We start from the raw sequence: 16,413 nt of genomic DNA, 5'->3' as shown, positions 1-16,413 counted from the left end.
ACGTAAAAGTATTTGTCCGAATCACTTGCGTTCAAATCTTCAAGATGTACACGTTGCGTACGGGCGCGCACGTTCACTTTTTTTCGTTTATCGTCGAGAACTCTAAGCCCACGTGAACGGTCAATAAAATGAATCGCTTACGTTACGAACATATACGAGATATGTACGCACAAAGGACAATGTAACGATAATGAACGTGTCATGTTATGGTACCTACGCGCGCGTTGGAACGAAACAAGACAATAATGGGATATCGTCAGTGGGGTTTTTCGACGACAAGTGGAGATGTTTAAAAACGAACGGTCGTCCGACAGATGCAAGAGAACGACCCTAAAAAAAAAAAACGAACATTTTCGTATAAAATTATTGTGTATTATTTTAAGAATTAGAACGATTAATATTATTATTGAATCTGTCGACAAGACGAGCCGGTAGACTTGAAAAAAAATTACTTCCGAACCGGTAAAAGTGGCGTAATCCAAACAAGCGGGCCACCGGGAATCTCCCGGTATCCCGTCAGCGCCCAGTCCGGGGCCCCGGTCGTGGACGAACAAAATAACACGTTTTAATTAGCCGCGCGTATACCACTAGCCGGCAGCTAACCTCGTGCCTACCACCGCGAGAACATTTCGTTCTCCTTTCGACCGTTGCGATCTACGTGCCCGTCGTACCCACGGCGAATGTCGGCTTTCGATTTGATTTTCTCCGTCGTTTTAATCGGAGGACGTGGCGGAGTCGAGTGCAGGCTCACACGGACACGCGAGCGGGCATATCTACTGCGATCTCGAGAAATGTACGAGTCGGTACGCGTTTTCCGGACGTGTTTCATAACGGGCGCACCCGTTCGTTCGGAGACCATCAGACCGGACCGCCGATTTTAATTTGCGTTCCTAATGTTTTTTTTTTTTTTTTTGTTCAATGTCCGTGCGCCGCGCTACGCGCGTGCGTTCGAGTGACGGAGGTGCACGTCAAAATTACGGACAATTAAAATTTCGTAGGTCATTATCCTTAACGCGTTTTGCGCTAACGCTGCGGATAAACGACGGTTTATAATACCAACAATAATCATATTGCGTTAATATTGTTATCGTGCGATATGAATGTGCACGCGCAGTTGCGTACATTCAATCTTGCTCGGAGGGGGGGGGTTAACAAAAATAATCGTTATATATTTTTTTTTTCGTTGCACAGATAAATAACTGCTATAAATAGATATTATTTTCTACAACTTTTTTTTACCAATTTACAGTTTACTCTTACATTACAGTAAATTAGTAGCTATAGGAGTATAAAAACAGTACGGTTAACAAAACTTATCGAACACCTATCAATACAATTATTTAATTATTACAATATTCGTGTAGTCGTGTATTTTAAGTTCAAGGAGTGATAGTAAATCTACGAATGTATTACACGTCATCAATAATAAAACAATTTTCTTTTCTATTTTTTTGGCCCTGGGGGAGGTATGTACGTCGCTGTGTACGCGTACAACGCCTTATCGTTTTTATTCGAATTCGCGGTAGTTCGGCAACGCAGATCACGTAGTTCTCTACGTGAACCACTAGCTCCTGTTCGTCCGATCAACAATGATGTTGGGCATAAAACAGTAACGTTCGCGGATTCAAAACCAATACCTATTGTGTGCGCGCGTGCGCCTAAATATATAATGTGTAAAGGTACGTCGTATTCTCGTAATGGAGTGTCTTGCCGTCGAATGGGCGAGCGAGCAGCTATTATTGTTGCGGACGAGCAAGCGGATTCCTGGAAACCGTGTTCGTTCTGATAGTTAATAGGATAATTTGCATTGTTGCGAAACGAAAAACGAGAAATACACGAAATTAGAATAATGTTACACGTTTAACTAATTTACTTTTTTCCCATCCGTAAACGCTGTGTATAGCAGTATATATATTTTTCGGCATTGTATCCCGTAACTTATTTATGTTATCAAATTGAAGTACGAAACTGCAATTTCCTCAGTTACTATTGTAAACCGTCTGGTAAGAACCACGTTCGTCGGCAGCAACTTGATTTTGATGGCTTTTATTATGCGATTTTACGTGAGAGCGTACCATAACACGTTGAACCGTTATTTTTTTCTAAAATATTTTGGCTTATAGTTTTTTTTATTTTATTTTCTCCGCTACTACCGAAAATGGTTTGCGCGTAAAAAAATATATGCACGTTTTGCCAAAAGCAAAAATTCCGTTTTGGTCACTATGGACGTGTAACATTTAAATGTCGTGTATAAGTATAAATTATATGTACAAACGGTTCAAGCTACTACGTCGACTGCTTATTTCTCGTCACCTCGATTATCGTCCTAATCGGGTGTACATTTTTGAAATACTAATAATGAGTTAATTTATTTAATTTTACAGTATTACAGTTATGATTATTGTTTGTAGCTAAATTACAATTGATACGATTCAATAATTGATTGCAATACGATTTTGTCTAAAAATAAGAAGTACATCGACATTGAATACGATTATATTTTCAGTGGAGTGACAAAATATTATCAATTCTGAACTATAACTTGTTTCGCCCCGGATTGAGCATTATGCTCGAAAATTGATCGCGTTTAACAATAAGCCTTGATTATTATTATTAATAATTATTAATTATTATTATTACGCCGTATTCTTCTGGTCGAACAACTTGTTCGGCACTGATAGTGACTGATAAAAATATACCTATGCATTTTAGTTTCGAACGCTTTTTGCCTGTTGGGACTCGAGACTGCAGTTGTGCGCGAAGACGCAGCTGATGATTGTTTGGCGAACGGCACGACAACATTTAATACGAGTATATAAGGAAATGATTTTTTTGTCGGGAGCAACACGTTCTCGACAAATCGGACGTGCAGTGCATTGTGGTATTATCGGCGATTAACAACGTGTCGAGTTACGGTACCCGAAAACCGTCGTAATACCAGCAATAACAACAATAATACTTATAAACCGGCACGAGTGTGCACGGGGGTCGTTGCGGGTGGCATCAGGAAAACTCGCCGAGATCACCATGGAAATCGTTGTTTAACGATGCGGTCGCGGACGACCGGGTTGTTTGTCGGCCTGGGGCGTCGTTAACGTGCGCTCGAAACAACCGAACTCGTTGCCTCGGATACGGACACATTCTCGTCTTTCCTAGGCGAAATAATGTGCGGAGAACGAAATAACATCATATAACGATAACGTGAGGTGAAATTTTCAAGCTGTGGTGACGTTTTGACGACAGTCCGCCCCCGCCGTTACAGAGCACGATCTCGCGCACAGGTCACCCGAATACGGACAAAAAGGAATCGACCTTCAAAATGGCGCGACACGAATCGCGGTTGCCGATGATACCCGGTATCCACCAGTCCTATATGGTAAGGTTTTTTTTCACTTGTCGTGACCATTGTTTCCCCCCCCCCCCCCGCCCCCGTACAGACCGATTTTCCCGGGAACCGTTAGAACGGGAGTCGCAAGTCGCGTTAGACGTTGCAGTGTTCAATAATCCTTAACGATGAGCACGTACCGCGCGTCTGAACTGAACGGCGAGCGACCTTTGCCCGAGGGTTCGACGTTTTCCTCGGGTGTTCCGTACGGACGAACGAAAAAGAAAAAAATGCCTGCGAAACGTGACCCGGACACGGTGACCGTGTCGTGGCTGTTTTTTCGGAAACGTACGAGCGCCTACCACACGCGACGATACGGTCCGAAACGGCAACGACAGATAATAATTGTATAATTGTATTAATAATAATAATAATTGATACAATCGAATTACCATCCGCCGCGTCTCCGGGACTGGGATTCGCTGTTTGATTTCGATTGTACGATACACACCGTGTTATTACGTTTATTTCCCACGTGGTGAACGCGTCCGCGCGGCGCAAGCACGGTCGACAGTAATATGTGTGTGCGGATCAAACGTCGAACAAATCGATTTTCAATCCATTAAGTGCGGGTTGTGGGAGGGAAGGGGATCTACAGAAGAAAATTCCCGGACCAACACAGAGCACGTGATTTTCTCATATATATACGTAAATACATATTGTGTAGGTATGCGGTTTGCGGTATAATTCATGTTTTATGCGCGACGACGGTGCATAACGCGAATTTTCATGGCTCCGCCGTTTGCCAGTCATTTCGGTTCACCGTAAATATGTACGGGTACAGTACATGCACCGACGAAACGCCTCTCTCGGCAGAGAGTAACGACCGAAGGCCACAGACCATAACAGTGTATGTAATGTACGCGACACGTCGGCGTTGTATAAAACGATGCGTATGCCTGTACGTTCGCGTGCGAATTTCGTCCGAAAAAAGTCTTTGTCACCGCTTCGGTGTTTCCGCTTCCGGTCCGAAGACCACTGTGCCCGTGTTCGGCGGACCAGCGTCGGTTAGGCGAACCGTTTTTTTTTTTTTTTTTTAGATCCACCCTGTGACGACTGCACTGTTTGCACTGTGGCGAACACGCGTTTCAGGTCCACCCGTTCACCGTTCGAAAATCCAAAACGTCACTCCGATTCCGATTGAACGTCTTCATTTCTGAACGTTTGACGAGAATAACATAAGCGTTTTAAGTTTTCGAATAAATAGTCTTTCGCGGTCGGATCCATTCATTTCTGTACAATGACGATCGGCTCTATCACGAATGCAGCACACCTACCTTCCTCTATAAGTATTATGTTTCAACTTGATCATTCGATTATTATCGATCCTCTTACAGGTGGTGACATTATTAAATATAAAAGACGTCCGAGCAACTCATTTTTTTTTTTTTTAATTTATATTATTAATCCGAATTCAGCACTGCAAGAAATTACTTACAATTAATGTGTTTTAAAAGAAACTTGTCCGACTGGTGATTCCTTTGTTGGTCACTCGTCTAGTTAAGTTCACCTCGACGAATAATGAATGTATAGCACTGTAAAAATGAATCGGTGAACAGAGCTTTGTATGTCAACAGATTACATTGAAAGTGGTTGGATATGTTGTTTTATGATTTTTTTTAAAATATTTTGAATAACTGCGGTGAATTGTTCTACTTGTATTACGTGAAGCTTTTGGGATTTTTTACCACTCATGAAGCGATTAGGGTTATTCGATCTAAAAAAGGATATCTCGCTTGAAAAATATCGTTGTTGGTTTGCAAATTTGAGTGAAAAACATTTATAAATTATGAACAGTTATTGAATTTTATAATCAATATTATCATCGAATTAAAAAAAAAATGGTTTTAAAGTGTGAAAGTTGAAATACTATAAGATGATTGTTTTATTTAATTTTGTGCAAAGTTCCTCGGGAGTTGATTTAAATTTTTTAAATGTGAGTTGCTGCAAAAACTTTTTCTGCAGGTGTCAAAAGTGTATAGAAGGTTTGTCGCTTGTAAATCTATAACACTAGTAATATTTTTCTTGTTAATTAGACACAGGTGTCATTTTTTTTTTTTAATTTATTTTGTAGTAGGTTTCTCAAAAACTAAGTAAAAAATGGGCAAACGTAAATTGCGCCCAATGAAGGGAAACAATTGTATATTGTGCCCGGTATTTTTCAGGTATAAAGTTTTGTGTAGTAAATTGCGCTCTGTATTTTTTAGGTACAAATTTCTATATACGAGTAGTAAATTGCGTCCAATAGAAATATTATTTTTGTGATAGTCATTTAGCATTACCTAGAGGACACCACGAGGAGGCGACTATGGCTGTCCTCCAAAAATGTTTTTTTACTTTACTTGAGATGAATAAATTAATTAATAAAAATACGAAAATCATTTTTTTTTTAATATTATGGTATTAATTAGGTATAGTTTTTTTTTAATTTTTTTTGTTAGGTTAAAAATTTTAATAAAAAAAAAATACAGTTATAAGTTATCTGCATAGTAATAATACATCATCTTCACATATTTATAATTCACATAAAAATAGGAAAATTTATTTATTTTTTTTTAAATATTATGGTATTAATTATAGTTTTTTTTTTTTAATATTTTTTGTTAGGTTAAAAATGTTAATAATAAAAAATACAGTTATAAGTTATCTGCACAGTAATAAGACATCATCTTCACATATTCAACCTTCATAATAGTGTTTTCATTGTATTGTTGAATAATTTGGTGTTTTGAAATTTATAAGGTTCATTTATACTATTAATTTTTATATAAATTGTATATTGTAACTCTAATATTTTATCCATAAAATTATAAATATGAGGATGAGGTGTATAAAAGCTTTTATTAAAATGACTGTGGAAAGATTCACAAGAATTAGTTGTCCGAATCAATGTTGAGGAAGCTGATGCCCAAATATTCGGAGGAAAGTCAGCGAATAAAATATATATGTTTAAAATATAGTAAGAAAATTGTCTAAGTTGATTATCTTCAGGCATTGTAGGTATTAATTTATAGAATAATCGCAAACATTTTCTGGTTCTAAAAATACCAGGTAATGATGAATTCGAGGTCACTTAGATAGTAGATATTATGGGCGTAATTTACCATACCCATTTTAGACCCCGAAAAATTCCGGACGCAATTTACTATAGTATTTTTACTACCTACTTAATGTGGGCGCAATTTACAAACGCCCTATAAAATAAATACGGATAAATAATTTAGATATTTCTTATGTTTATTGTGATTTTCGTTTATATTTATTTTGATAAAACAGTTAAATTTTTATTTCAACATAAGAATTGACTGGTGTACAAAATTGATTTTTTTTCTATTAAAATAATTGTAAGTAAAATAACGATAACATAATGTTGTAATTTATTTTTCAGTTCCTATATTGTATTACTATACGTATCGTGTTAAATAAAACTTTGTTTAAATTAGTTGTCTCTATTTCACATGTATTTAAGAAGTTCCGTACGTGTTTTTATAGAAACTGTGCTAAAGTGCGTGTTATTAAAATACACGTGTACACGTGTATTTAGAGTCCGTACGTTATGATAAGTGGTGAATATAAGGATGAGTAATATTATTAAAAATTAATTGTAGAGCATTTTTTTTTTTTATGATAACTAAATAATAAATAATTTATGATAAAGAAACAAAAATATGAAATAATAATTAAACATATTTATAGTATAATTATGAAAGAAGAAGTGTACATTTAATGTTTTATAATAATAATAGTAATAATAATAATAATAATAGTATTTTTGTATCAAAATTGTCAGTTTTTTAATAATAATTGACAATTTTGATACAAAAATACTAACGTATTAACATTTTTGGGGCTAAACAGTTCATTTTGGCTGTAACCACATTCCCGGCAGTCGAAAAACAACATTTTGAACTTACAGATGTTGCTGGTATTGACATATATTTCCTTGCTAACTCGGCTACTAAAGGATATTTTTTTCCATGTGACATCCACCATTCAAATGGATCAAAATCGTACCTCAGTTGTGGTTCTGCTAGGTAACAACAATATTGTGTCGAAGCATCATTGATGTCACGAACTGCATCGCCATATAATAATTCAAGTCCACCCTTATTTTTTTGAACACAAACGTTAATATCCTCTTTGTTATCCGGAGTATTTATTTCAACCAGTTAATTTTTTATTTTGGAACGAATATTTTCCCTCACTTCTATTTCTTCATGTTCTAATTTTATATACCTTGGATCAAAAAATGATGAAACTTGTTTTTTAGATACGATGTTTGATAAATTTCTAATCTTAAAACGTTCTTTAAGTTGCAATACTACTGTCTATTTAAAATTTCCAACAACTTCATTATTATCTTCATTTAGCTGTAAGTGTTTTTCAATCACTTTTGTAAAAAGTGGTCTAACCATTGATACCGGAGAATGTGTTTCGGCACAAAAAATGGTTGTGACAACTTGTAATGGTTTTAATAAAATTACCAAAATTTCCATTTTTGTCCAATCACTTTCCGTAATTTCCAAATTTTTTGCTAATTTAACATTTGTTATACTACGATCAGCTAACACGTTTGTCACAGCACATCTATTAGCATAAAAACGATCTAACATCGTATACACTGAATTCCATCTTGTTTTACAACTTTGGATTGGCCTTTGTTGTGTTAGTCCCAGCTGCTCTTGCATTTTTGCATACATTCAATTATGCTACATAATACATATAATTGTATTGCGCACTCTTAAAGGATCGTCTTTACTAATTTTTTTTGTTTAATTTTTTACAATCGTATCTTTAAAAACAGCTGCCTGGAATTTTGTTAAATGTAATGGTCATAAAAAAAAAAAAAATAAAATAAAAAATAATAAATTATGATCAGGTGTATGATTTTTAAACTTGATAGGAAATCAAAGACAAGTATCCGATCGGATCCGAGATGAAAATTATCGAAGGAATCAGGTTCATAGAATGCCCCGAAACGAAAAAATCGCACCAGCTCTGCGATCCGGATGTTGCTGCTGTGATGCATGCTAAAGATCAACTCGTCTACAACAAGAAGAATTGGTTGATATTTGACGAAAAACAGGTGAATTTCTATAGTTAGTGTTTGAGAAAAAAAGCCTGCGCAACGTACCGATTACAAATTTTTGGTTTCGGTCGGACTGCAATAATGATGAACTACTGAGGTTTTTATTTTCAAAGCGGAAAAAATAAGAAAAACTGTCGTGTTTATTGTAATTGAATATTTTGTTCGTGCGCATTAAAATAATTTATTGTTTACTGCGAAACGTATTCAACCCGGCAGATTGACGGACCAGATAGTGAGATAGCACTACGGTAGGTTACAGCAGTTTACTATGACGCACGGGTACACGATAATAAATGGTAAACGTACCTGCCCGTTTACCAAACCGTAATGATTTCTGAACGTTCTCGAATTTCGATCGTTATCGGTAACGCACCGCCGCCGGTCAACATAAGGTTAGCTCTTCATATCATCTTCATCCGACAAATCGACGCACGAATGGACACAGTTCGTTTGTGTCGCAGCGGTGCGAGATTCGATTTCGTCGCGAAACCGTACCTCAAGGGTCCGTGTTCCGACGGGGATGGTACGAGCGTTATACGCAGGTACGATTATTTTCCCATCGGTTTCGGTCCGTGTTTTCAACCGCGCGCAACGGCCGTGTTTGGTCAGTGAACTAGAAAACTATTTCTGGCCAAATAAATCCACACATCATAGACGTCGAAATCAATTTTTCACGATTCGGCCGAAAAATGAATATAAATAAGTCGATGAAAAAAAAAAAAATGAAAATATTTAAAAAAAAAAACGTGCAACACGTCGTCGAGTATACATGTATGTAACGAACGGAACGCGCGTGTGTGTGTGTGATGTGTACAGGTACTGACTTTTGACGCTTACTACAAAGATACGTCGAGGGTTGCCTCGAAAATGGAATACGACATACGAGAGATGAAGATCATTTATTTCTTGGTGGACGAAACGATTCAAGTGAACGAACCGCTAAAGAACAACAGTGGCTCGCCGCAAGGTTGAACGATTTTTTTTTTTTTTTTTTATTCTATGACGGGATATAGAGTCGGTGATAGGTTAGCGGGAAAGAATCGAACACGATTATTGTACCGACGCTATTGGATTAAAAATACTGTTTATTACGAAAGTTTTAACGGCGGCGGTACAATAATCCATGAGATACCATCCCGAAAACCGGTCCGTACGACTGCAGCAGATTTTTTTTAACCGTATGGCAGGGGTGGCAATATTTATATTGAAGCTACGTGCCAAAAATAACCTTTTTTTTTTCGAGTGTGCCAATAAATTTTGTAAAAAAAATTGTTTGTTTGTACATTATAATAAAAGATTTATTGTTTAAGTATTAATATAGAAAAATGTAATATTTAAATAAATATATAGTTACATTACTTTGGTAATTATTCATCATCTCGATGTGATTCTTTTTGTTGAATTGCCAATTCGTCGATACTCGATTTACAATTTGTGACATTTAATGAATATTTAAAAAAAATTAATTTTTGAAAATAGCGACGCACATGTATAAGTCGAAGAAAAATTAAACATAATTGCATATGCTAATACATTGAATCATGTTACGTTTAGTATGTTTTCTACGCTCTTAACGAACCAACAATTTAATTTTCTGAAAGACGTCAACAACAGTGAAAAGTACAAACATAGTGATGTTATTTAAGATAAAAATATTTTAATATTTCGCGTGGTCTCAAAATTGTTTTGCGTTCCACGAATATGCCATCCCTGCCGTAAGATTATTCTTATCCCGATCTCGTGCATAAATTGTTTCAAGTACACAAAATTACGCTCGTCCACGCTCTCGCGCGTTACGTACGTACTAATATTTGTATATTTATCATATGTACTAGGCTGTTTGATCAAGAAACAAAGAATACCGTTACCCGGTTGCGACCGAGATACAGGACCCTATTACAGGTTACTCGATCTGGTTGTCGGAGGTTCGGTGGTTTTTTATGGAAAAGAGCTGAGGATCACAGGCGTCGACGCGTTCACCAGGGACTTTCTGGTCAAAATGGGCGTCGACGTGCAGGACAACGAACCCATTCCCGACGATCCGTATTTTAATTTCCGGAAAAAAGTAACGTCCCGTTTATTCTACACAATTACGACCTACCTCACATCCGGAATGTTACTAGATTTAGGAATCCTTTCGATCGGTGTACTATTCGCGTACGATAACACCGACACGAGATTAATTGGGCGCAACGAACTGCTTTTTTTTCTCTATTTCGCAGACCAACCTGGATTACACGTTCAAGTGTAGACCGAATCTGAAGCGTAGTCGGCCGCAGAAGAGTTACAAAGATTTTGTCTTGCGGTTCGGCGCCTATTGGGACGATCGGTATGAAATGGACGGCGAATTGCATTTTTTCGATGTGCTGTACCATCTCGTAGACGACACAATAGAGATGTCGGAAGAGTTGATCGATGACACAACTGGTAAAATACGTCATAGAAAGTTTGTGAACAGACAAAAATTACCGAAAGTGAGTAGAACGAGTTTGGATAAACGTTTTTGTCGTTTCACGGTTCGATCTTGTCTGGTTATCTTTTTAATAATTCACCACACTGTGAGTTCTCAGGACTTCACTTTTTGTACAAGCGAAAAGTTTTACGATGTACATTTGATTCATTTTTATTTTCAAGTACCCATAGGTATTAATTCATTTAATGACTATATTTGATAAAAAGTAAATGCTTTGAAATGTCTCACTGTAACTATGTGCACTTAATATTGATAAACACTTATTAAATACCTAGAAAAGTCCGTGGAGTAAATATCCAGGCCATGATCAAAAACAAGGAATATTAAATATCATAACGAAAAAAGAAAGCCAAAATGGATATTACAAAATGGATAGTCTGCCGTTGGAAGGAGACAGCGAGCCGTATTACAAATGCACAGATTTGTATATCGGAGCGACCTTAAACGTGTTTAATCGACGCATTGTTTTGGTAAAATGTGATGAGTTTACCCAGACGTATTATAGAATCAACTATGGATTAAGTGAGTAAAATTATGTAATAAACAATTTTATTATCTCTAAGGGTGTAAGAAACAAAACGAGTGCTTGTGTTAACCGATTTCAATTATATTTGCGGGATTAAAATAACGCTTACTTCACAGTACGTACATCATTTATCGTAAACAGCTACAAGCTAACTTATGCAATGCTCGAGTTTATAACGAATATTTAAAATATCGCCTTTATCAGAAGCGTCAAGATCACGTTGATTCGTCATTTAATTTATTGGAAAACGTTTAATTAATTCTAACCAATCGATCGTAGATTAAATAGATTAGATCATAGGCGCGTGCATGGGTCACGCAGGTATGCAACTGCATACCTTAAACACAGAGCCTTGTTCTTAAAATAACAAAAAATAAATAAAAATTATTACATATTTGGTCTTAAGTATATTATGTGATTTTGTGTTATATTATAATTTTATTATATTTTTATATTCAGTCAAAGACATTTTAATTTATTTTTGAAACATAAATTATATGCTATAATAACGATTTAATGTGTTAATGAAATTAAAAAGTACAATGATTCAAGAGATATTAAATAGCTTTCAACTACAGAACAAGAAATGGCTATAAATTAAAATCCCGAAGTCATTATTGGTGATATTAAGTTTTACGATTAATTTTGATTATTTATCAAATTGATTTTGTTTTTTATTTAAATATATAATTATGTTTTTATTTATTTACCCTATTTAAATATATTACTCAAACTATTTCAAGTGTTATGTATTTTAATTTTTTTTCGTAATTTATTTTAAATTTTAACTATAAAGATAGTTATCACAATTAAGAAATGACTATTCAGTTGTTTTTTTGGAAGAAAAATTAACATTTTAAACTAAACAGTTATTTAGACATTTGCGTGAATAATTTAATCAGAATTTTGAACGCTTAAATTAACTTTCGGTTTTGGCGTAGGTAGGCAGTGGCAGCCTTTTGCATATCACCAAAAAGAGATCTGCGCACACTTATGAATTAGATCACACTTTATACCTTAGTAGAAGTACATGTATATTGGTAGTTAATTGTTAGCACACGTGTTGACAAAAAAAATCCTTCAACTCTCTATGTAAACGATAGTTTACGTCTACTAAACTAGAAATGTTTTGCCAGTATCTGTGTATTATGTCAATAACTTATATGTTATTTAGGTAATTTCGATCCAGTAGACAGACCAAAAACATTAAGGGAAATCAGAGAAGACCAGTTGAATGCAAAAAGGATGGAAATAATTCTTAAAAACTATGATGAAGTTTTACGGAAAAAATTAATTAGCCAAGAAGGAACCGGTATAATATTCGTATTCTGCATTCAAATGGTAACTGACGATCCAATTAATCAACAAAGAGATTTTTTGCTCAAATACTATTTGGACGATACTAAATTTGGTGTGTATGAAGTTAGACATAGCAATTCTGGTAAGTTCAAACGTTTTTATTTACAGTTATCACAAAAATTAAAATCAATAACTCATAACCGTACATCGACTTTTGACAAATGTGTGCGTTTCAATTAAAAAATATATATATTATTTATTAACACCGCGAGATAGCAATAACGATTAAAATTAAATTTATAAAACCGTTGTCGTGTAGTATTATTATTTTTGGTTATCATCAACCTGTTAATATGTTTATGTTTCGCGTAGGAATACGCGGTGGAATGTTTCGATATAGACGAAAGTTTAGCAAAAAACAAGACAAAAACAAATTGTTCGTATTCCATCAGTTATATGTTGGAGCTACCATATTTTTCGACGAGTTTGAGTTTAAAATAACCGATGTAGACGATAAATCACTGAGATTCATGATTAATCATCCCAAAGAAGTAAATACTTATATACGAACCGATCCGAGAGAGTTTTAAAAAAAAAACATTTTTCGCAGTTCCCACATAGCTGTTTGGAAACCGCAAATAAAAAAGTACGCAAAGCGATTGCCAAAGAATTCTCGAGTCTGGAAGAATTTCGGACGAAAAATTTTCAAGAAAGAGCGTGGGTGGAAAGAGACGAGTTCAGGAAGATCGTGAGCTTCGAAGGCGCACTAGATCCTCACATTGGAGTTGTGTTGTCGTTAACACATAAGCGTCCGGATCCGTTTGAACCTTATTCGGATGACACGTTTAAAAGTGTTGTACAGGACACTCTGAGGAGGGCCATGTTCATACACTTTGACGGTTTGAAGAGTAACCTCAGAATTAGGAAATCCATTACCGACCGAGGGGAATTCGTCGGACGCGAAGAATCTATCAAAGGGATGAAAAGCAACAAAGTGCCATTGTCATGGGAGATAACCAATAAGCTTCTTAACAGGTAAGCGCTGAAAGTTTGGTAAAAGTATTCTGAAAATGATAAGCTTTTCCCTTTTGAGTATCAAATCCAACTATCAATACTTCAGCGAGATGTGTAAGGTCGCGTGCACATTGGATAGCGTTGCGCGGTGAGCGGTGGGCGATAAGCGACGGGCGTTGACAAAAATAAATCAACCACGGTAATTTTATCGGAATTGTGTACACTGATCTCGGGCGTTCAGCGTTAGCGATGCGTTGTTTATTTTTCAAGACGACTTGAATTGTGAGCGTTGTATTTATATTTTGCATTGGTATTTTATAAAACATCATGTGCTCTCAAAAAGTACATTTTAAAAATGCAAGTTGAGTACTTCTCATATAAGAAGTGCAGGGAAGAACATCTTTATGGAATGACATCCCGATTATAAAAAATCTGAAAAAACAATAAATTGTGGGATGAAATTGTTGTATATTTTCCAGTTAGGAATAGGTAATATTATATTATTATGTTTTTTTTTTTATTAAAGTTATTTTTTTTTTAATTTGCCTTTGTTCGCACATTACAGCAAAATTAAAGTTATTTGTTTTTGTTTATTTTTTAAACCTTAGAAGTCTTAATACAGTTGTTTTATAAATACAGATTTTATGAACACAATGTTGCTTTTTATAAAATATTTAAAGGAAAATGTTTAGTAAAAACAATTTAAATTTTTATACTGAATACCTACCTATATAATAATATAATAATTAAAACAAAATCATATTTAATGGTTTACCTTAGAGTGACATAAAGTCTCTCAGCTGCAGACATTTTGAAATTTTTTGAAATTTGTCACCGGCTTTGTTAATTTGAATTGTACTTTAGATTGAAGAAAATCAAAAGTTTCTATTGACATACGTGAAAATTTGAAAAATCTCTCTCGATCAAGTCTTAATTCTTCATATACATGATGGATCTTGCCTAGAACATTTCGTTTTTATTCATTTCGTGAACACCTATTCTTTTTTTATTTTTAGTTAAGAGGCGTAGTCTTCGTAAAAATGAATTTTCGAACAATAATATACGACGAACTTCCGACCTTAGAGCCATGGTGCTCTAAGTCACTACACTAAAATAAAATAATGTTGTAAACAACGCTCATCACGTGCTGTTTAGTGTACACACTTCATCGCTCACCGCTCAACGCTCAACGCTCATCGCTCACCGCTCACCGCGCATCGCTCTCAAATGTGCACGCGACCTAACACGTTACATTACGTAAACGGAAATCAAAATTTGGTTGACTTTTGATTTTATCACTTCGTCGAAACATCGTTTGATAATATCAAATAAAAAACAAACGAATGCGAAAAAACAAGTATTATAATATTTGTATTTTGCTCTCAATACATGTAATATAAATTGTTATTACTACCGGGGTTTCGGTATCGAACTTCTCTATTTTATTATTTTTATTATCACTGAAAATTATACTACGCAAGTGTCATTTTTTAATCTGTGGTATTTTTTTTTTTTTTTAAAAAAAACACATACCAAAGTGGATTTGAATATTACCCACTATTTATAACAATCACCAACTGTTGTCAATTGTACTATCGACGTTTTTATGTCAAGTTAAACCATTTTTGTTCGGTAATTATTTTTTTTATTTTTTATTTTAATCAGTTCGTGTTCGATACTCAAACTTTTCGAAATGTTTAGTTTCATTTGCGTACAATCTGGTCGAGCTGTTTTTCTCCCGTAATTATTGTTTTTCGTTATCAACTCTATTTTTATTTTCCACCCGTCACTGTGGTATGTCCCAGTACTCAACATTTAGTTTTCGATAATGGTTATGAAATTATCATCCATGTGCACGTCATTCGTAATAGTCCACTGCCTGTAATCTGTATTTTTTTTTTCGTAAACACGAACGCGACTGTTCTCATTGTCATCGAAAGTGTAGGTACTTCTGACGGTTTTGCATTCATTCGACAAAAACGAAACGTGGTTCAGTTGCATAAACGTACGGGAATAATTTGAAAAAAAATAAATAAATAATCGATACACCGATAGGTGATCGGTACAAAAATATCGATGCGAGAAAAGATCGAATAAAACGTCTGTGGATCGTGATCCAGGTTCGGATATTAAACGGTTGGTGAATCGTTCGGTTCGAAATCAAGGGCGCGCGTTATTCCTCCTCGATCGTTTTCGTTTTCCGTAATACGCGTAATCGCATCTGACCGTTGCGTTTCGTCCGTATTGTTGAAATGCGCGCGAGCACGTTGACGACACAAGAATCACACGGTTTTCCCTTCCGAAGGTTTACCGACGCCGAGCTGGGCTCCGTGAACTACGCGGACATGGTGGACTTCATGGATTACATCAAGTATCCCGTGGAGCCACCGACCGGATTGGCCAGGGTTAGTGCGAAAACGGTGATGTAACGACAACGATTTGATCACAATAATAACCACGCGCGTTGTAGGAACTGTTGTTCGTCAAACCGAAAAAGGTTTTGATCAACGTGGACGCGTTCTTAAACGCGTTGCCGCCGGAGGAGGCCGTTGAGGATACCGTCGAGGATACCGTCGAGGATACCGTCGAGGATACCGTCGAAGATACCGTCGAGGATACCGTCGAGG

The 16,413-nt window shown here is 35.7% G+C and overlaps 1 protein-coding gene across 1 annotated transcript in view; it reads left to right on the top strand.

Moving 5' to 3' along the window:
* The first annotated feature begins 3,304 nt into the window (after window positions 1-3,304).
* LOC112691614 (EF-hand domain-containing family member C2-like) overlaps window positions 3,305-16,413 on the top strand; it is a 16,926-nt gene continuing 3,817 nt past the window's right edge. The window contains exons 1-11 of the mRNA XM_025565926.1: window positions 3,305-3,376; window positions 8,289-8,471; window positions 9,291-9,441; window positions 10,310-10,539; window positions 10,697-10,948; window positions 11,223-11,469; window positions 12,648-12,914; window positions 13,145-13,323; window positions 13,383-13,807; window positions 16,092-16,191; window positions 16,257-16,406. Of these exons, the coding sequence (XP_025421711.1) occupies window positions 3,320-3,376; window positions 8,289-8,471; window positions 9,291-9,441; window positions 10,310-10,539; window positions 10,697-10,948; window positions 11,223-11,469; window positions 12,648-12,914; window positions 13,145-13,323; window positions 13,383-13,807; window positions 16,092-16,191; window positions 16,257-16,406 (2,241 nt within the window). The 5' untranslated portion in view covers window positions 3,305-3,319. The remainder of the gene's footprint in view (window positions 3,377-8,288; window positions 8,472-9,290; window positions 9,442-10,309; window positions 10,540-10,696; window positions 10,949-11,222; window positions 11,470-12,647; window positions 12,915-13,144; window positions 13,324-13,382; window positions 13,808-16,091; window positions 16,192-16,256; window positions 16,407-16,413) is intronic.

The sequence above is a fragment of the Sipha flava genome, unplaced genomic scaffold (assembly GCF_003268045.1).
Source record: "Sipha flava isolate LNK unplaced genomic scaffold, YSA_version1 65_pilon_pilon, whole genome shotgun sequence".
Lineage (NCBI taxonomy): Eukaryota > Metazoa > Arthropoda > Insecta > Hemiptera > Aphididae > Sipha > Sipha flava.
Note: the sequence above shows the minus strand (reverse complement) of the source record. Positions and strands in the feature narration are given on the sequence as shown.